The sequence below is a fragment of the Electrophorus electricus genome, chromosome 9 (assembly GCF_041902795.1).
Source record: "Electrophorus electricus isolate QZ-2024a chromosome 9, ASM4190279v1, whole genome shotgun sequence".
NCBI lineage: Eukaryota > Metazoa > Chordata > Actinopteri > Gymnotiformes > Gymnotidae > Electrophorus > Electrophorus electricus.
In genome coordinates, this window is record NC_137505.1 from 15,973,331 (window position 1) to 15,995,628 (window position 22,298).

The 22,298-nt window shown below is 41.1% G+C and overlaps 1 protein-coding gene across 2 annotated transcripts in view; it reads left to right on the forward strand.

The window, feature by feature from the left end:
- Positions 1–409: 409 nt before the first annotated feature.
- Positions 410–22,298, forward strand: part of hs6st3b (heparan sulfate 6-O-sulfotransferase 3b) — a 52,026-nt gene continuing 30,137 nt past the window's right edge. The window contains exons 1-2 of one of the 2 annotated variants that reach the window (XM_027018159.3): positions 410–960; positions 1,077–1,557. In XM_027018159.3, coding sequence (XP_026873960.2) covers positions 915–960; positions 1,077–1,557 — 527 coding nt within the window. In that variant the 5' untranslated portion in view covers positions 410–914. Of the gene's footprint in view, positions 1,558–22,298 lie in introns of both variants that reach the window. The other variant, XM_081720812.1, reaches the window with a different exon arrangement.

Sequence of the window (22,298 nt, forward strand, 5' to 3'; positions counted from 1 at the left end):
GCGCAGAGTGTGCGGTTAACACACAAGACGGGAATGCTACTGTGAAAGTTTGTCCTCCCTTATTGCGAATTTAGTTTAGGATGGCTTGTCTTAGTAATACAAGAAAAAACGAACAACGAAATGAAAAACTAGAATGCCACATGCTTTGAAGATTTGTTTCCACTGGGCAACATTTATCCCTATAATAACGTATAGGCTACCCAGGTTGGCGATGAGACTGTCCACAACATATTTTTTATTGAGCTGGGTGTCTTCGCTACGTTTTTAGATTATTAAATAAGCAATAAACGCAACTCTCTTCGATTGCGTCCCCCTCGGTATATATTTCAATCCTTCACTCATCTGTCACAATACGTGCATTGGTGCCGAATGATAACAGTGATACCAACCGGTTGCAGGCTCACAGGGAGCGGGGCTAGTGAGTTTTGCTTCACGTCTTACTGCTGATGCACAGAGCAAACGCGTTCGTAGCCCACTGACATCACGCAGTGCATTGTAGCTATCCCGCTGGCGTGCGCCGATGAGCCCGCGTTTTGGTCGGAGGCTTGGAAGGAGACTGCTGAGCTTCGCAAGAACGAGCATGATTCGCGCTCAGAGGCGCGCGCAGGGAGCAAACCGCGGAGGGGTGATGTAAGAAACTGCTGTTTTTTTTTCTCGACAGGGAGTAACCTTTTTTTCACCCTCGTACTTTATGAATGTATTGACGTTTATGCAATTACTGAGAAGAATTACGCACTGTAGGACTGGTTCAACATATTTTTTCGACCTCTCAATGCTTTTGCAGTTGCTTTAAAACTTTGTCCTGTTGCGTTACTGCATCGTCGTTTATTGACCAGTGAAGGTTTAGACAGAGATGAAAACAGACTTTTTCTAGTTTTTTCTTTTCTTTTCTTTTGATCATATCAACATGTAGTATGGGTCTTTTTCTCCCTAAGAAAGGATATCTTCAAGGAGAAACTGGTAAGAGGATAATGATTCATATTAACTGCATGAACCAGCCCCTCTTGTTATAATGAATGATAAACCTAATAAGTTGGTTTTAATACCAATCTTAGTTATTCTTTTTGTAATGATAGGTTATCAGTACATCTGCCCGGCAGGCAGTCAGTCTTGCCATTTTAGAACTGCGGACAAACTGAGAGGCATCGGTGCCCTCTCTACCCAATATCCAACTATCGATGACCTATACAGGGACCCAGAGCTTGAAGAAGATAGCCCGCCTAAATTTATCTCGAAATTCAACTTCACTGAACGAGACCTCATGCGCCACGTGGATTTCAACATAAAGGGAGACGACGTAATTGTTTTTCTTCATATTCAAAAGACCGGGGGGACCACATTTGGCAGGCACCTGGTAAGGAATATTCGTCTAGAGCAGCCCTGTGACTGCAAACTGGGACAGAAGAAATGCAATTGTCACCGGCCAGGCAAAGACGAGTCCTGGCTGTTCTCTAGGTTTTCTACAGGCTGGAGTTGTGGGTTGCATGCGGACTGGACTGAATTAACCAGCTGCGTACCTGTCATCATGGGGAAGAAGCAAGCTCAGAAGCGAAAAAGGTAACTCAGTGCACACCTACGTCGTACACGTGCGGGCGCGCGAGCGCTGCTGACAAGACGAGGCGGGGTCGAATGCTGTTGCATTTTTAATTTCTGAGGCATATAATCGTGTGATTTTGTACCCATTGAAAGGGATAAATGCAAAAAGCAAACCAAATAACAAAGCTTACTTCGAAAAACGAGTGCAAAAAACAAACAAAAAACGGGCTAAACCTTGCCGTTGCATGATATATCTTCTGTTTTGCTAAGGCGGATTCACGTGAATAAAAAGGGATATGGGTATAACTCCGTGGGTTAACTGAATGGCATGTCTTTGACAGCAGTGCTAGACACTCAACACACAGCAACTGTGCTTTCAGAATGATATACGGCATGCAGATATGCTAGTGAAAGTTGAGAAATTCAGTAGATGAGTCATAACCAAATCCACAGTCGGGCAGGCAAGAAATGATATAAATAGCCAGGTTGTTATTTTTCTTATGCCAAATGTCCATAATCGAACAGACATATATTCGTTTGCTAGTCTTATGTAAAAATCAAGCCATTTTTTCATTAAAAACTGATGGACGCGATTCTCTGGAAAAACAAATTCCTTAATGTGGCAAAAATCTAGATTTTTAAAATTCAGTATTAATCTACTACATTATTCACACGAAGACTGTTATCTCTAGACTCTTACTAAAATAACACGTGCTAGGCAATCGCACTTCACTGCTTTCTAGACGCACGAGTCAAAATTCTCTATAATCAGAAGGGTTAAAGCAACAATAAAGTCAGTTTTACTTCTCGAGAGACAAACCCAGAAAGTTAAATGGACACTTTAATATTTATACGTAGTTTATTCTCTAGTACATTTTCTCAGCAAGATGCCACGTTCCCCTGTTTTGATGATGGAGAGGGTGTGTGGTAATGAACTTTAAATGAGGCACCGTAAATACAAGCTGAGCTCTGGAAGAGACCTGAGTATAGCCATCTATAATTTTGACAGTTCCAGTCTGCATACGTGCGCTATTAAAATGTTATTTTAGTTGTTTACTGGGCATAATGAGGATTAAATGTATAGTGAATGTGCAAACCTTCACTTGTAGGAATGTGTGTGTGTGTGTGTGTGTGTGTGTGTGTGTGTGTGTGTGTGTGTGTGTGTGTGTGTGTGTGTGTGAGAGAGAGAGAGAGAGAGAGGGTTTGTGTGTGCGTGTTTGTATGTGTGTTTATATCCATTCATGTACTGAGATATTTTAAAGTAATGTTATTAATCTTCTTAGAAAACAATCAGATACTTTTAGACTTACTTTCCAGCTTGTTCGGTATGCTTCCAATTCATTCTGATGGTCTTTTTGTTGTTGTTGTTGTTGGGTAAAGGACTGTGGTGTAAAATACATAAACACATAGGTTTCAATGGAGGCATTGCATTAAAAACTCCAAATTCTGAATAGTCAGGTTATCCACTAGTGATTGTACAATTCATGTTTGGTAAGTGCACTCAAGAGTAAATTATGCGTAATATTACAACTCTTGTGTACCTCAGATAAACTATTCAAGGGAATCTTTTTAAATTCTCACTTGACGAGCAGGGGAGCCAATGTTTTTCACTACAAAAGTAATGTGGTTAGTGTGGCAGTGAATTGTGCTGAAAGGAGATGACATTACATTTGTTGAGCCCATTAAGTTTCCCTCCAGTTTCTAGTTGTTTTTTGGTATTAGCTGTGATGCCACTCATTTAAATACCAAAAATCTGAATGCATTATCTAAAAACAAACATTTTTAAAATGTGTGAAATAGTGTAGGCACATAATGGACAGTATGAATATTAATGAAATTATTAGCAGTCATTCTCAGTCTTAGAGACTTAGAAATCCATGGAAGTACACACATTAAAAAAAAAAAAAATTCAGCTTGTGCGTGTATATGAGAGAGAGAGAAAGTGAGAAAGAGCAAGTTTACACTGTGAATGGTTGTACTGACATATTAGTGGCAGAGATCCTTTATTTAATTAGCAGATTCTCTATATTGAACTATTCAGCTTGAGGAAGATACACTAGTGTTGAAATATTATTGTTTCAAGGCCACACTAAAAGTAAGGTTTAATACTCTTACATCAGTGCATGTTTGAGAAACATCTGGTGTTGTCACTGTGTTCTGGGCAATTACGCAAACATCCGTTCATGCATTATGATTTACAGACTTGAATAAATCTATAACTTGTTTTTGGTTTTTTGTTTTTTTTCTCAAGAAATACTCAATCTTCTTCTATTGTTTGGCTTCTGTGTATTCCCGGCCCAGAAAAGGCTAGTTTAATTAGGTGCTGATCTGAAAGTTAAGCTCATGTGGCAGAAATCAAAGGCTACAAATAAGGCAGTAATTGTTCAGAAATGATTTGTCTGGGAGTTGGGAAGCACTGCAAACAGCTGGAGACAAAACTACCTGTCAGAGAGGTGTGTTCTAGGCTGAGAAATCCCCTCTTTGAAGATGAAAAATTGACCCATGAGCCCCAAACCACAAGGCCGTGGCCATATGATTCATCTCTGCAGTGCCAGGTTCTCTTTCCTCTGAGAGAGTGGGGCATGTGCTGCACTCTCCTTGCCAACTGCAACATTAATTCATCCTCTCTCTCTCTCTCTCTCTCTCTCTCTCTCTCACACTCTCTCTCTCTCGCTCTCTCGCTCTCTCTCTCTCTCTCTCTCTCTCTTTCTCTCTCTCTCTCTCTCTCTCTCTCTCTTTCTCTTGCCATTCTTAACTGTCCCTCCTTTAGTCATTCACACAGCATGCTTCCATTTCCTCATAAAACCATCCAAGCCAAAATAAATCTTGTCTGACAATAGGCATGGCTGGGACTCCACATGTTAAGTGTAAGTGGTGACTTTCTGAAATTTTCATCCTGATCCCTGCACTTCCGGAACCGGTCTTGCCATGGTCGATGGCTCACATAAACAATAAAGAACTTATCCATTCTTTATGTTTATGGGTGAGACTCTTTAGATATTACATTTCCCCCTTTTTTTTTTTTTTTTTTTTACACCTTTGCACGTATTTGTATGAAGATGGCACATTCTGTTACATGATTTCACATATGATACATGATTTCAAGGCACGGTAAGGTGTGTCAGAGGAACCGACCCACCCTGAGTGCACAGAGCTGCTGCCCACGTGGCTGTTTGCGCTGTGAGGTGGCATTGAGGAGGAAGAGGTGTAGGAAGCGTGGTTTGTTTTGCATGACTTGGCCTTTTCGCAGCAGCTAGAGAAGGAAGCAGGAGCCAGAAAGGTCAGGCATGTCAGAGAAGATCAGCAGGCACTCCTGCAGCAGAGGATGAGGGACAGGGGAGGGGGAGAGAGAGAGAGAGAGAGAGAGAGAGAGAGAGAGAGAGAGAGAGAGAATGCTCTTCTCCACTTGGCTTAAGGAAGAGGGCCTCTCTTCCTCACCACATCACAGAACTCTCTCCTCCATTGGGGCTCTTGAGAGCTGCATGTTAATATGAGAGAGAGAAAGATGCATGATTGACCACTACTATGTTGCTGTGAAGAAAATACGCATAGTTAAAGCATGTAGTCCTCATTTTACAGATTGGGAATAAAAGATCATTTGAAGTGATCTGTGGCAATGTGTGATAATTAGCCATGATGCTGTGAGATCTTTGTGGTCCAGCCAGCTGAGCATCGAACAAACACCATTTATGCACCATACTCTTACACCTTTAGCAATGTAACAAGGAAGTTAATATGCATTTGATTGACTTTCACCTAGTGAATTGTTGTGCTAGTCGTACAAAATGCTTGATGACAGTAAGTGATCGTTGTCATTGAATTAATTTGTTTTGTGAAGAATTAAAATCACATATGAACGGAGCAGGGATCTCGCCTCTGCGCCACCTTTCCTTCTCTCTTAGCTCTGCCACTTTCTGTGACTGTGTGCGCCTCTTTCTTTTAGCGCTAATTAAATCAATCAGGTTCATCAGTACCCTGCTATTAGGAACAAATGCATTTTCTGGGCATCCGCGTAGATATGATCTGCCAAAGTAAACTGTAATTAACTATGCCAAATGCACTCAAGTTAGAAAATTTAAGGGACTAAGAATGACTGAAGCTTCTTTACCTGCCAAGACTTATGACAAGTTGCTCATAATTCATTAGTACTATTCTTTCACTATTTTCTTACCCATTTTTCGCATTTATTTGAGGCTTAAGGCTGTTGATTAGAGGCAGCACTGAACTATTTTGCCCTTTGCTGGTCAGTTTAAGGAGACTCTTTAAGGAGACTATTGACTGCTCTGTGACTGATCTACTTAATGGACTTATCCTTAGTTTAAAGGGTGTGAAGATAGCTTTTATGCAACTTTAGCTCGTCTGTAAATATTTTCATTTTATACACCAAAATATTCAGAACAACAATTTTGATCATGTGTAGTTTGCTAATTTACTCATCCAATTAAGCTATTGTATTTAAAATAATTCTCCTGTTCAACATCATTATGACAGCTTTGTCAGTGTATTGTTATCTACATTTCTGTTAGTTTGTCTCAAAGCTTATTTGTGGATACACAACCCGTATCCAGTCTGCAATAACCATGAGATCAACGGCCACAATAATCGCAGGGTGTGTGCTTAACAGAGTGTGTCTCCACTGAAGCCCAAATGACTTTTACACATGCTGGCTCAGTTCTCGCCTCTGCTATCAGAATGCAAGTAGGTCCACAAGTTCCTCATTTCCCAGACAATCAGAGTAATGAGCAACCTGCAGCAGCAGTAATGGCCCATTATTACTCTTATGGAGCGAGTGATGACATGCTCCTGGCCCAATAATACCCTCACATCATTTTTTATTCATTATACTCAGCGCAGTGAGCACTACGATTGCTGTCTGGGTCTGTGTATGTGTGGGCCCTGATCAGAATGCAGCACGCCTCCTTTGCTTCCAAGTTATGAGACATCTTCATGGCTTTGCCGCTTTCGCTTTATGGCTTTGGACGTAACGAAAGCACCTTCACCGAGCCTTGCCGAGCCTGTCTGCGCCTTCCTCTCCTTTAGCCTCTTCTGTTCTAATGTTGATTAGACCTCATAAGAATTCCGCCCGGGTTCCGTCTGGATTGCAAGTGCTCGCATTTCCAAAAAATAGACTGCTGGTCTCTTCTAACTGATTAGTGGAAGTGGACCTCATCGAACAGCGACAACCAGCAGGCCCGCCTCTTAACGCAGATGAGGTTGCACGGGCTTAATAGGAGGGATTTACTGCCCCTCAGGCTTGACAAAGCCACACAGTTCCTTAGCATTATAGGATCTTTATTACATGTTGGGGCTGAGAATACCCTTGTGGTCCGGAGACAGTGGGGCCTGGAGATTTCTTTCCATTCATCATTCATCCTGCTCGTCGTTGTCGCTGAGGCGAAGCTGTTATCCAGTTGGTGTGATAATGAAGTGCTACCAGAGGGGGGGGTGTTGCTGCATTGCTCTAACAATCAGTAGGAGAGAGAAAATGCACTCATTTTGCTTCATTTTGAGAGCAGGAGGAGGTTGGCTTTTGTCGTGATTCACTTATTTGTTTGACTGATGTGATTTCACATTGGGTTATTTTATTTTTTTCAATCAGTAAACTATGATTTTAAGCTTCCACAAATTTGATGTTATTCCCAGCAATGATTTCGATTTACATTTATATTTGCAGTGTGTAGTAGACACTTGTACAAAAAAAACCCCAAAAAAAACCTGACCATCAAACTTAAAATATGTTGGCGACAGGGCCCAGTATAAACACACACAGTACATGGCTTTTTTTAAAGTGTAAATTTAAGTGTAACAATGTATGCTTTCTTATTTATGGAACTGTCTCTTTGTGACCGAGCCAAATGTACTGAGCATACTCACTGCCAGTGTTCAAGTTGCTTCTTCATCTTATTTTATATAGTCTGACTCCAGATTGCAGTCACTTTTCCAATGCACTTTTCCCAGTCCATTTCCACATAGACTGAACTTTAGCTGTTTTTGTGCTGGTGGCGTTCCTCTATAAAACTTGATGAAGTGAAGCACCCACGGACAAAGCCACTAAGGGTAATAGAGTGTGAAGCTGAAACAGCTCTTTTGACGCCGCTGTCAAGTTGACTTGCAGCTCTGGCGAATAGGAATCTCAGGTGGTGAGCTTCAGCTCTTGTTCCAGTGTTGTCTCTTTAGTTGGACAGGCTGGGATTGGCACTCTTTAGTTGGACAGACTGGGACCAGAGCTTTTTACTCAGACAGGCTAGGATCAGAGCTCTTTAATTGGACAGGCTGGGATCGGAGCTCTTTACCCTGGCATGCTGGGATTGGAAGTCTTTACTTGCAAAGGCTGGGATCGGAGCTCTTTACTCGGACAGGCTGGGATCAAAGCTGGCTCTTACAGTTGCTGGGTTTGACATTGCTTTAGCTGATACAGGCAACTTTTTGTAATAAAAGTCAAATTTGTAACAGTTCCATTACTGTATTGAAAAAATGAATGTTTGAAATTGAACAATGTAATGAAGATATGTGTCTTCCAACGGTCATCTGGGGGAGACTATGCTATATAATGTTTAATATGAGGCAGTTCAGTTTTTCGTATTGTTTATAGCCCAGTTGCACTTTTTTTTATAAGATCACATTTTTTTGCATGAGAATCAAAGATTATATCAGAATGGGTGTTTTGTTACACCCTCAGGGAAAAAATACAAGAATTCCTTTTCATACAAATGAGACAGATTTATGCTTGGAAAAAAAGTATGTGCATGGGAAACCCTTTATTTAAGCAATTGTGTCCTGGAGCAGTTGACAAGGGTCTAACTTTAAGGACCGAATATGTATAGTGTATGAATAATACACTAAATTCTCAGCCAAAGCCGAATGTAAAGTAACAACTTTGATGATCGTAATTTGTGGATTCCCCGGTATTGCAAGCATTAAAAGCAATGCCCTATGTAGCAGTAAACACCTAAATCAACCAGTGATTTTTAAATGAACCTAATCATAAAAAGAGAGTTGGGTTTAGATACATGGAAATATTAAAGGAACCATGAAAGTACATCCAGGTAAATACTTCTGGGTCACAACACGTGGTCCTGCTATGGGACGTAAAACATTCCTGGCCATTAGTGAGAGCATGCACTGTGTGCAGAATATTAACACTGTACTCTCTGCTGAGTGTGCAGTATGTAATCTGCAGCCAAACTCTGTATACAGGACTATGACAGCACAGTGGACATGTCATAACTCACTCTTTCAAATTCTATCAGAGAAGCATTGTGGGGTAGCACACCAGTTGCAAAACAATATCTTTGAAAGCTCAAGAGACCTGACCATAAAGCTCATTCACCTTTTCTTTAAATATCAACTTAAATATCACAGATGTTTATGCCAAAATTTCTTAGGTGCATCAGACCAAAAATCCAAAATATTTGAGAACTGAAGAGCATATTAAAAAGAGGCAAATCACTTTTTTGTGCTTTTGGTCCTCTTTCCTTTAGTGTAGCAATGGTTCGATAAACAGGGGGTGGAATGGGGCTGGGGCATGACTCACAAATGTAATAGTGTTTAAAATACAAACTCAATGAATGTATTAAACTTAGCATGTATAAATGAGCGTATTAAAGGTCCTGTGTCTATAATGAGTGTGAAATGATGAGCATGTACACTATGGTAAAAAAGATAAAAGACAAAATGTTTCTAGCATCTTCCCAATAATAATTATTACAGCAAATACTTTTGTATGAAGAATATTTGATTTCATATATAAGATCTATTTTTAATAAAATGCAGGCAAGCATGGGATTAATTATTTTAGTATTATCCTTCTCATACATATATGAGCACAGTATGTATCTGTTGCGATTGACGTTGAAACTCAAGAGGAACCATATGAGATTAAAGGAGGTATTGAGATAAGAGACTTAATCCGAAGTCTGTTTCCGTCTGACCTCACTGCTCATCTGGGAGCAGCTGCAAAGATATTAGGAGTCTTTTCTTTCTTTCCTTTGCTGTGGATGCTAGGGTATAGTAAACAAGTGTCCTCAACTGCATAGAATTGTGACCTTTTGTGTGGAGCCAGTGCTTCCATTTTTAGGTACTTTAACCATTGGAAAGTGAATTGTGCAACTGCACACTAAACATGATGCCTTGTCTCATGTTAATGTCGGTTTGCTAGCCATAACTAGGCATGATCTTGTACATTGCAAAGTGACAAGAGAGAAAGTTAATCGATACTTGCAATCAAGATGTATTGTTATCGTGATAATCAAGGTATATTGATTTCATGATTTAACCAATCAGTCTGATGTATTGTTCCAAGTTTGTAAGAAAGTACAGAGATTCACTTTTATGAAAATGTACACGTAGTTAAGGTTCGTAGCTATTCTTTATGATATATTCACATGAAATCCTGCAATGTCACTGTCCTTTGGTTAAGACAGAGTAGCATTTACCTCAAAGACAAAAGTGCTGAAAATATTTGTTTTCCATTTTGCCTTTCTGCTATTCTGCTCATGCACGTTTCAAACGAGCATTGGTACATAGTCTAACGATAATCATATAGCAACTTTATTCCTCAATTTAGAACAGTGCATAGAGTAGAATAGTCAGGGTGGCTAAAATAAGATGTTTGGCCTAAAAAGCACTGATACTGAGGTTGACAGACAGTGTACAGAATTGTCTTTTAATCATATGCTGTTCTTGTGAGGCCTCTGAACTGTGGAAGTGTGTTTTTTATGTTGAAATCACTGGGTGGGGATGTCTCTTTCTCTCTCTCTCTCTCTCTCTTTCACACAGCCCTCGTGTACTCTGTTATTTGACAGATTGACAGATTGAACAGTGACAGGGAAAATGCCCGCTCAGAAGCTTGCTGCGTGTTATTTTTCAGTTGCGAGAAGTTGGTCCTGACCAAAGCTATCTGTATAGAATAAGTACAGGCTTTATTCATCATGGCCCCACAGGGAAATGTCATATTTCCTTATTTGGCACGGGCTGGCTGACAGGTAAGTTATGTGGCTGGAAGGAAGGGCTGCACACAGCGAGCAGGCGGATGGAGTCACCTTCATAATGCCTAATCTCCTCAGCAGGGCTGCAGGCTCCCGCCTCAGTTGCCACTGCCTTGTTCACCGCTCTTCTGCCATCATTGTTCTGTCCCTCAGGGCACGGGACTGACAATACAGCATCCCAGGAATGACGCCTTGGTGCCCTATTGTGCTTTGAGTCTCTCCATTGCAGACCGGAATTGAAATCAACACAAATGCAGTTACGGGGATGGGGATATGTCAGCAGACACATGTTGTCATGTGTATGTAGCACTAATGCATTAGCTTGCACACTTACCACTTTAAGATGTTAATGCACTTATCTCTTTACAGTGTACACGCTGGAGGGAGGATTGGCTTGTTTTTGGTGTGCTGATGGCTTGAGGCTGAACCGGCAAGCATGTTCTCGGTGAACAGATTGTGGGCCAGATTGCACCCAAAACGCAAGTGCTTATAAATAGGGGAATCTGTTCTAGTGCTGCTTAAACTTGCAAAATCACCTCATATCACCTGTCTTTTTGAAAGTGGCGGGCTCCAAGTAGTGAAACGTCACCGCAGTTAACCTCATGGCCTTTACACTTTTGTTGTGTTTGAAAGGAGGACTCAATATGATATAACTGAGTGTTCAGTGTATGTATTTAAAAAAAAAAAAAAACATTGCAAGAAAATAACAGCTTCGTTGGTTGAATTAGTGCAGTGCGTACATTAGATCCTTCAGTGTGGCTAAAATGGGCTGTTTGGCTCAAAAATGTTAGTGCTACTAAAGCGTCCTCCAGACCCCAGGAGCCTCTGTTGTCATTGAGAGAAAAGTGGTGTGGGGTTCTCAACTTAATCACTGAAACTGGAACCTTTGCAATGCTTGGCTCGTCCGCGGCTGGTGGTTTCGTGGACTTATCTTGCAAAGCAGCAGCTCTGTTTTAAGTCCTGCTACTGCCTTGTTTCAATGAAAGGGATTTCCTCACCTAATCTGTTTATGCTTTGTGCTGGCTGCTTGGAATGTCCTTATAGAGGAGGCCAGTTCAGCTTTTCTTCACTGCGGCACTAGCCAGCCTCTCAGGGCTCACTCTCTCACTGTTCCCTGCACACTATGCTCACAATGTTTTTTTTCTGAAAATGTGCTGGGGCAAAAGTCATGTCCATTACACTTAATAATGGAGGTCACTGACATGCTGGGACTGTGTGCCCCAGTGTTCAGACATTGTTATGGCTGTGTGTGTGCGTAGTTTGACAGAGACAGCATTCCATAGGGGGATCTTTTAAAACGACACTGCCACATACAGGTGCCATTGCTATAGTCTTGGGCTGCTAGTGTTACAAATATATATATAATCTGTAAAAGCAGGCTAATACAACATTAAAAAGATTTCTGGTTAAATCTAGATTTCTGTAGCCTTTGCTAAAGATAATTACTCCTGTCTAAATGAAACACCCTGAAGCGATACAGCTTTGTCAGTGCTGGTAGCTTTAGGAGTCCACAGTACAGTTCACCACTTTGTTTTGCAGAATTTGCAGCTATGACCAAAGTCCAAGCATATTGTGGAATCTGCCATAAATTTGGGCTGTGGGCCTTTGGGGTGGAGTGGAACACAGTGAGGATTCCCAGGATGCTGTTCACCTCTCCACAGCCTTGTTCATTTAAATGTAACGTTTAGTTATTGTTTGTTAAATGATCATGTTAATGTGTTTAGTTATTGTCTCCTTTTTCAGCTGTTTTTGTGATGTGTTGTGTGGTCACTCCCCTGCCCCCTCCATTTCACCCCCATAGTTCTTCTGCTTTCTATTGTTGGTTTCTTTCACAGAAGATGGCATTCTCTGGGTCCATACTGAAACTACAATATGGTGAAGGTGCTACCTGTGTTTGACTGTGTGAAAGCTCCTTGTTTCTTTAGCAGTTAAGAGGAGGGGAGACCACCACAGACAGCACCGTTTTCTTGAATAAAAGAAAAGAGAAAAGAAAATTATTAAAATGAGTTTATTACTATTAAAATTTGTATTAAAATTATGAAAAGGTTGTTAAAACACCCCGGGGCTAAACACCTCGGTAAAACTATACATGGGAAATACTGGCTGCCTTCTCCTAAAACCTTCGCAGCACCACAGGCACAGAGTAGAGGCAGTGTGTAGAGATTTTGGGAATCACAGCCAGGGTTAGCTGAACACAAACACCTAGTGCAGGAGTGCAGGGCACACCACTGGCTTTAAAGTAGAAGCCGGAGTCTATATGAAAGAGAGGCAGTAATCGGCAGCTGAAATCCCCTCCCAATATCCTTGGGTGTGTTCACTTTCATCTCCACGGGCACGGTAATCAGCAGGACGTTTTTCAAATGGTGCCTTCCTATTTTAGGATGAAAGTCCTTTCTACATTCTTCTTTCCTCTGTCCATATCTCAGAGGAGGCCTATAAAGCTTCAGTTAAACCTTTCTCTTTTTTTAACAGATATGATACTTTATCAAACGCTAGCAAAACTGTCAGTGTGCCCACTGATATTTTTCAGATGATAGGCATCTAGGCTGGGGTGCCACAATCAGGGCCTGACATGGTGTGGACTGAAGGTCAGATATAGTATGACCTCATTCTTCATGTGGTTTCAGTCAGTGGAGGTGATGTGTAAAACTATGATCCTGGCAGCTCGATGGTCCCTGCCAGGTTGAGTGAATGTCTCCAGAGCTCAGCTATTGACTGGAGCAGAGGTGACCATGCTAAGACATTATAGATCTTTTCTATGATGTCACAAAAAAAGGTTTATAAAATTAAATGTGTAATATTTTATTTACTTCTCTTAACTGTCTTATTCCAAATGGATATCTTGAGATAGAAAGTCTTAACCTTCATTACTATTTCATTGAGCAGTGATTTCTTGAAGATCGTCACAATCTGATGTAATTTTTTTCATAAAAGCCCATGGAAGCACAAGCAATTTTAATCCAATGATGCTGTGCATCTTTGGGGTTCAAAGACACTTCAGAATATGCTTTGTTTTCAGTGCAGCAAAACTATATATTTATTGAAAAAGCATCTACATTATAGCATTTAGCTGACACTTCTGTCGGCTTGAACCACCAACCTTCCAATTACAAATCAACTACCTTAACCACCACTGCCCCATCTGCATGATTATTGGATAGCAGGCTTGATTTTGTGTGACCAGAATGCTGGGCTACTATATATGGTGTTTGGAGGAATTCTCAAAGGGGTTCAACCTCTTTTAAACACCATGGCAATGAACATGACTTACAGCATTTTTTGAGCATTTCAAGCTGAGACTATGTGGAATGCTGACAAACAAAGTTGAGACATAAACTTCTGCTCATTTATTCTGCTAAACCATTTCTATTTTTATATATTGCAAATACAATTGTAAATATGGAGTGCATGTGTTTGTAACTTGCTTTCATTTCACTCTAAATAAAGGTCAGAATTTAACCACCTAGTGAAATTGTGCGAAATGTTAGATGTTGCTAATGTCTTCAACCGGATTTTGATGAAGCTCCTAGGTGGTCTTCCTGTCAGAGAGTGAAAACACTCCTGCTTTGACACAGAGAACTGGCTGAGTGGAAGAGCATTGACTAACAGAATGTACTGTTGACCATGTCACTTAATGAAACCATTTTCGGGGATGTATTGTTTTGACATGGCATACATAAGATATGACAAAGGCAAGGAACATTTGAGTACATATGCATAGTTTACTTGGCAGGGTCAGAGTATAACGTGGAATTCTTGAAGGTCTATGGCTCTACACATTCAGATGGAAAAACTAAATGAGTCACTTCACTGCTTTGCTGTCAAGAGCTTCCTTTCTGTGGCCATGTCGAGTGGCATCTGATCACATGGGTAATTATAGAATTCACTGAAATGTTAGCCAAGTACAATAATGTCTTAGCCACTCACTTCCAGTTACCCTCTGTGTTTTCTGGCATGTCCCATTTCCATTGAGAATGATTTCATGTCTGCCGTTGCAACCACTGTACTTGATGAACTCATAGACAAAGTTCTAACTCTGCCCTTTTTTGCGTGGCAAGTAGATAACTGACATTTCATTTCGTGCACAGATGTGTGTGAAAGTTCGTTATGTTGGTACTGCAAGCCAAATTAAGGAGAAATTTGTTGCACTTTCTGATGATTAAGGGGGGAGAGATGCTCAGTCTTTCTTTGATGTTTTATATGACACACACAGGACTACAATTACAAAGAAAAACCTGTGGCTCAGACGTATTATGGGGCTACTGTCATCGCTTCCTCTTTGAATAGATTTACTGGCAAAATGTTTGTACCCTACTATACACAGATTAAACCCGGTGAATCCAGAGTGTTTCTTGGAAGACTCTAAGTTTGTTGCTTTGTCTTTTTTGCTAATTTCACTAAGAGGATAGCCTTTCCAGTCTGCAGGATGTTCATGGTTTTCCAGAAATGCTCCTGCTTGGTGGAACTTTACATCATGGGTAGTAAGCAGTGTGGCTAATAACTACGATTGGCTTTTGCGTTTGTTTTTATGTTTAATACATATGAAGAAATCTTCTCAAAAACTGAAGTGGTTTCCTACCATAGAAGGGGGCTATGGATGTTCTATATTTCAGACACAGAATCGAGAGTCTTCTTGCTTTTGCAAAGGAACAGAGATAAGGGGATGCTTTCAAAGCTTTGTATGCAAAAGCAGCAAATCTTACGTCAGATCCAGAAATCTATTCATGGCCATTAGACTATTAGTTAGACTATTTACCATGAGGATTTCTCTATGCTTTTCCAATTTGAAAAGTGTGCACGTTCTTGAACTAATCAATCCAAACAAATTTGATTAAATGAGTTGGGTGTTTCCTGAGGAGACATTCCAAAATATGTTTAAAAGTTATGGCCATGTCTTTGATGCAGGGAGACTGAAATCTGAGGTTCAATCCTATGCTAATGTTCCATCCTAACTAAAAGTCTAATGGCCATGAATAGATTTCTGGATCTGAGAGGCCGTGGAGAGGAGAGGCTGTGTGACATGGAGACATTTTTAAAGACATGGAGTTGGATAAAGTAATTCCTCAGCTATACAGCTTATGCCTTTAGCTACAAAGATTGGATCTGCATCAGTGGCTGTAGAGAAGAGTTTTTCATATTGGACCATAACCAATTAAGCAACCTTGCTCTGCTGGTCATTGAGAGGAAACTGCTCATTAGACCATTGTTATGACAGGAAAAGAGGAAAGAATTCAAATGTAAATATAAAAAAATGTAATAATTGCCTAAAATATTTGCTGTATAAGTCTTATTGGGATTTATACTGATGTCGACTGTATAGAGCTACATTTTCTACTGGACAGTCTATACTTTTGATTTACATTGTGCAACTCATTGAAACATAATGTTTTGTGAAATGTCCTGCAGAATTTTATGCTTTCTGAAAAATAAAGCAAACCTTCTTTCCTATTCCCAGTCTTTTGAATGTATTATTTATGTTTGTTTTTTTCTGTTCTTATTATACTATAAACTGAATGCTTCACTTAACACTGCATAATATGGTCTACTGACACTACAAAATAGGTTGCTGAATGGAGTATCTTAGTGGAGTAATGGGATCTCACTGGCCCTCTGTATTGTGGTCTGTATGGCACAGGGGGAGAGTGTCAGCCCCCCATGGAAGATGTTAGGCACTTTACTGCTCTGTGCTCAGTCAGGTGGGAGGCAGCAAAGCTTTTAATTGTAGGATGAAATCATCTTTTTTCCTCCACTTGAGGGAGGCACCAGGCACGGCAGAAATAAATCTTCGCAGGTATTGATTAGGGGACATATTAGACTGCCACAGACGGTGGATTGGGAGAGATCGCAAGTATGTGGTTTGCTTTCAGATGTGATTAGCAAAGAAAAACAGCAGCTGTTGACATAAAACAACTCTGACACATTCGTTCTGTAATTGACTTCTATGGTCAAGCAATCTGTCTATTTTTAAGCACATGTCTTAAAAATATGCAAATGTACCATAGATCTGTTTACTCAGTACTGTGACGTAGACCCTTTGACATTCTTGAAGCAGCCAAAGCTACGCCTAGCAACCAAAGTGAGCTATAATTGCTCATGTGAGCAGCATCAGTGAGTAGCTGGTGTTTTGGCTTTTTTTATCTACCAGACCACCAAATGTCACCAGTTTCTCCTTTTTAACATTTGTTTTGGTTGTTGTTGGCTCAAGGAATTTCCTGACACAGCTCACCTTGTCAAATTTTTCCACGGCATGATTTTTAGGAAAAGCCATTTTAATTTTCATCATCAGGAAAATATTTTGTATGTGGTTAGGTTAAACATTTTAACTTTAACTAAATCAATATCCAGCTAACAATATTGAAGGTGACATCTGCTGATATTTCTATCCTTTTTGTTTCCTAAAAACATGAATAATTGAGGGTAAAGAGAAAACTTAAAAAATAAACAATTTCTGTCACAGTGAGAAACAGATTTATATCGCAGAAATAAATGAAAGAATGTAGCAGATGACTGTGCATTGTAATATGTAATAAACTTGACATTAGGAATATCTACTTAATTAAGAACTAAAATAAACTTTAATACTGCAATAGGCAGATTTAAATGGTCACACTCAATGACACTCCGAAAATTATGTTTCAACATGATTTGTACCATAATTTGAGGACATGTGTCAACAGGGAGGCATTTTGTGCCACAGAGTAGAAAAATTGCCTTACTACTGGAGTAAAACAGACCCTATATTTTAGTTTTTTACAAGTACTTTTTGTTTAAAAAAATAGAAGGAAAGAGAAAAGTCTGCTGCTATTGGCCAGCTGTTCCAACAGCAAAGCCACACTCCCTGAAGGCCTTGCCTAAGGCCTTGCTCCAAAAAGTGGGAAGCAGCTTGTTTACATGTAGCTGTGATGAACGGTGAATCCCTCCATCCATTAGAAGAAGAAACAATCTTCTTTGGGGGGAGGGGGAGCGGGGGGGTCAGGTAACCACGGCTGCTTCTAATTACCCTCCCGCTCATGTGTTTGCAGCAATCAGCCTGTCAGCCAGGCCTCTCTAATGAAGGCACCTCAGAGGCAGAACATGGCTGCTCTGTTGTGGTGAGGTTGCAGGAAGGGAAATATCACCTGCTTGCGCTTTGTCGCGTCATGTTTGGAGGTGTCATCTCTGATGGCATGCTTCTTCAGCTCAAGCTGCAGGCCTTCTCCACATTTGAGTTCACACAGAGTGTTTGGAGTGAGATAGAAGAGTGGCATTTAATGGTGAGGAGTGGGAGTGTGATGATGGCACTCCACTGTAAATGCTGCAGCAGAACCCAACGGCACACCGGCACTGCCAGAAACGCAACATTTAATTACCTCAAGGACCCTGTAAGGTGCAAATATGTAAGGTGCGAGTATGAGCTGGACTCTTGTCCCAGCTATCAGAGCTCAATAAACATGGATTCTTTTGTTCTGTTCAGTGGAACTGTTTCTTGCTGCAGCCCAAAGGAAGTGCATACCATAGAATTACCGTCTCACAGGAAGTGCTTACCACAGAGCTGCCAGCCCACATAAAGCGCTGACCACTGGTGGCCCTTTCACCACCAGGCAGAGAGGCAGAGAGAGAGTTTGAGCTTCAACCATGGAACAGTTTTGGTTGATGACAGACATAATCTCAGTTTGTTTCTTCTAGATTTGTTTTTTCTACTTTTCAAAATGTTATTGTTATTTTTATCACAGCACTTGTTATCCCACTTAAAATTCTCAAACTTGTTTGATATGCTGTTTACATCTGCTTTTTATTTGTAAATGATAGTTTGTTGCAGTTGCTTAGCAGAATACAGTCAAACGCCTCTCCACTGCCTTCAATATGGTGTGAAAGGGCCCAAAAGAGACGTGGCAGTGATAATGAAGTCACCACTATGAATGGCCCTGACGCTCAAGATTAAGTGGCATGTCATGCTCGGAGTAATTGCCTTAATTAGCTATTGAACAGGTTTCAGGGTTAATGGGACAACAGGTTGGTGTGATTTACTGGTGGAAGTTAATGATTTTGCTCTCATCTTCCACACTCGTTTCTTGAAAATTATTTGATTAACACTATGGGTGGACCAGATCCCCCTTGTTTGTTATTACCAAATCAATTTCATGCCTGGATGCCTGGATCTCTCATGTTGTTTATGTTGAGCACCACACGAACCCCCTTGCTCAACAGCTATGAAAAAAACCGCAGAGCAAGCTTGTCTGGGGAAGGCAGCAAATGTCTTCCTTTACTCCTTAAACCAACCCTGAGGCCTGCCCCCTCCCCAGCTGTCATACTGCAGCATGTATCCAGTCTGAAAGCCCACTTCAGTTTAATAAGCCTGTTTTAGACTGACCTCTCAGCCAACTAGTCAACTGTCTGAAAAGCTGGAAGCAGAAAGTAAGTGGGGAGGTTTCTCCAGCCGGTTTGGGTGAGACGGCATCAGTGGGTCAGACGGAATCAGTGAGTCAGACAGAATCAGTGGGTCAGACAGAATCAGTGAGTCAGACAGAATCAGGGGGTCAGACAGAATCAGTGAGTCAGACAGAGTCAGTGGGTCAGACAGAATCAGTGGGTCAGACAGAATCAGTGAGTCAGACAATCAGTGGGCTTTGAAAAACCAGGTAAGCCTGCAGCACAGAGGCAGACATTATCAGAGTGCTTTCACTTAATCTGTACTTGCCCAGACAAGTTAAGTGGGAGAACTGTGCCCTCAGGAATTTGAAAACGATATATTTTCTGCTAATCCCAGGGTTTCGAGGACTTCTCTATAGTACTAATTAATAGTGAGAGGGTAGGAAAGCAGTAAGTGTTGGGCAGAAAGTGTGGTCTGTTCCTTTAAGGACTGTTTACTTCTCGATATATATATGAAAAGAGTAAATATAATGGGGCATAAGAAACATTCTGGCTTTAATATGAATTCACAGTAAACATTATCCTGTTACCCTTATTATTTTCAACTGTATTAGTATTGCTAATATAAGTTATTTACCTAAATACAATTCACAGCCAAAATGGTTTTAGTTTGAATTACAGTTGTAAAGTCTCACAAATTTGATTATTTCTATTTGTTTATATATATATAAAGCTGGTGAGAAGCTGGTGTGGCGTGATAACCTTAACCTTAGCTATCTTTTTATATAATCAGATTATTATGCTAATGGTGATGACCTTTATTTGATCTCTTATGGCATTTTTCATCAAGTTAAGCATTACAAATAAACATAGAGTCACATGACAGAGTTGTCACATGGAGTTAACAATTTGCTCATCCTCCATTGAGCTGTGCATTAAAGGTTTTCTGTCAATCCAAATGTGTAAGCTATAATCACTTGTTAGTCATAAAGGCTTTAAAGGCAATGAGCTATGGGGCTAGAGGTTTGTCTGGATGGAAAAACAGTGCAGTTCTATTTGTTTATCCATTCATATTTTGTTAGATTATGGATGGAAACTTAAGAAATGATGCTAACTGATTCTACCTTTGCAACCTTTAATTGTGTATATACTTATTTACTTATTTAAGAAGGTACGCCCTTCAGAAATCATTGTGTCATTGTCAGCGGGGCCCTGCGTACTGCAGGAGTTCAAAAATCAAAATAACATTCCAGACTTGCAAGACCATATGCGCCTGTTGACCTTTAGGTCGTGTGACACAGCATCTGCTGATACATCTGAAGGTCGAATACACATCCGTAAGGTTCTGTTCCTCCTGCAAGGTGACCCAGCTTCGTTGAGCTGGCCCCAGCTCCCTCTTCATTTCGTTTGGAACCCCCCCAGCAGCACCTGTTTCCACTGATCTCAATCCTACAACAGTAGGATCAGCAGGAGTAACCACCCCCCCTCCGCCCACCTACCCACCCCTCATGATTAACACAATTCATTTTGCCACCAGAGTAATTTAGAATCACTTTACTAATGATTCTTTATTTAGCATGCACAAAGCTGCTTGTCAGAAGCTGTGATTTAAAGCAGTGTCACCGAAAGGTGGACAGTAATTGCAGCGTTTCGCCTCAGCCAGCCACACCTCATTAATCCCGTGTTTAACCATGCACAAGTGTCTACATTTAACAGGGATCTGTAAAGGGTGCCATTGGCTCGAATTTCACCCACCAAATGATGCCGCAGCCGCTGGTCCAGGCATGAGATGACACCCGATTAGTTGCAGATGAGGCTTGGTGCTAGTCCATGTTATTGGCCTCTGGTCTGCGACTGGAGATAAACACTAATGCAGCAGTATTAGAGAAGGCTGTGTTGTTGATGATAGTAAATCGATGGAGTGTTGCGTTACCCCTCGGCTTGTTTCCTCAGCCTTTCTGCTTTGTATGAAGGAGTGACACAGTGGATCGGTGACCATACAGATGCTGTTGGGCAATTGCTTAGATCCAAAGCACCCTCGTTTGGGAACGCGAGGTCCTGCTTGGATGCACTGTCACATGTCTAGTACCTGTCCTTTCATGCGCATTAAGTGTGTAGCAATGTGTTATGAAAAAGACACCTTTCAAGCATGTTTTGCTTCAAGATGCAGTGAGCAAGGTGTTCTCACTATTCTTGAGCCTTGACAGCTTGTGACATTCCTGTTTTATTGTCTGTCATCAGGGTCATATCAAATTAGTTGTTTCAGTACAAACAAATGACCTAATTCCGGTCTTTGGCTGCATTTTGAGTGATGCTAGACTGCGGAGTGGCACGCTGGCTGCAGTGTGAGCTTAAGGGCCTGTCAGATATGGCGGAATCCATCTACGTGTCCATCTGGTGCGGTGGGTCAGACACAGCAGGTTGACTGTGTGCACACAGCTCCACAGCATGCAAGAGAAAGGTCACACAGAGCCAGCGAGCCATTTTCCACCATAAGGCTGCACCCAACCAGCCTGGTCTATGCCTGGTTTCCCACTGCTGACTGCAGGAAGATCCTTTTCAGAGGTGTAATTGTTTTACTCAGCCAGGAACATGCCTACAAGTTCTTAGTAAAGTGGCACTTTGCAGAAAGGTAGCATTAGTAAGCAATCTTCTGACCTCTGATTTGGATAATAGTTCTCTATCATGTTGGTTGCAGGAAGAGAAGCCTGGTCACAGAGACCATCGTTAATTAGCCATTCATGGACCATTTCCTCAGTTTCTATAGTTACAGTATTTCATTGCATCTGGGCTTTGTCCCTGGGAGAAAAACTCCAAGGAACAGCTGTGGATTTGTCACCCTTGACCAGGGATGAAGTCTCAGGACAACCTTACTGTACTGCCATGTCACCGTATTCTGAAGCGAAGCCCAGCCCTGTCTCCCAGAGCCACATACCATGTCAGGGTGTCAGACACTCCACATACATCTATATATACTATATTGACTTTCTGAGTTGTTCTGGGTCACATTCATTGCAGCAGGCTTTTTCTCACCATTTCAGTCGCTCCGCCCCCTGTGTACGTCGTGAGGTATTGATTCTCTTGAGTCAGGAGGTTTGATCTGGCTGGATTGTGTTCCTCTCTTGCACAGTGTTTTTGAGAGGGAGCAGTAACGGTAATCTGAGAATGACTCTTCACAGATCGAGTCACTATTGTATTTCATATTTATTACTGGAATGCTAAAAGAGTAAGCTGATGACCTTATTAATGAGAACTCCCATTCAGAAACACTTGTGTGAGGCTTTCGAGCTGTCCTTGTATTTACTATAAGCAGTGTTGAGAAGTGAGGGGTGGTAAGACGTAGAATGAGGAAATTCTTCCATGATGGCATCGTGACTTGTCATGTTGTCAGGAGCGAGGTGGCTGTTAGCTAAGGGATGGATTTGT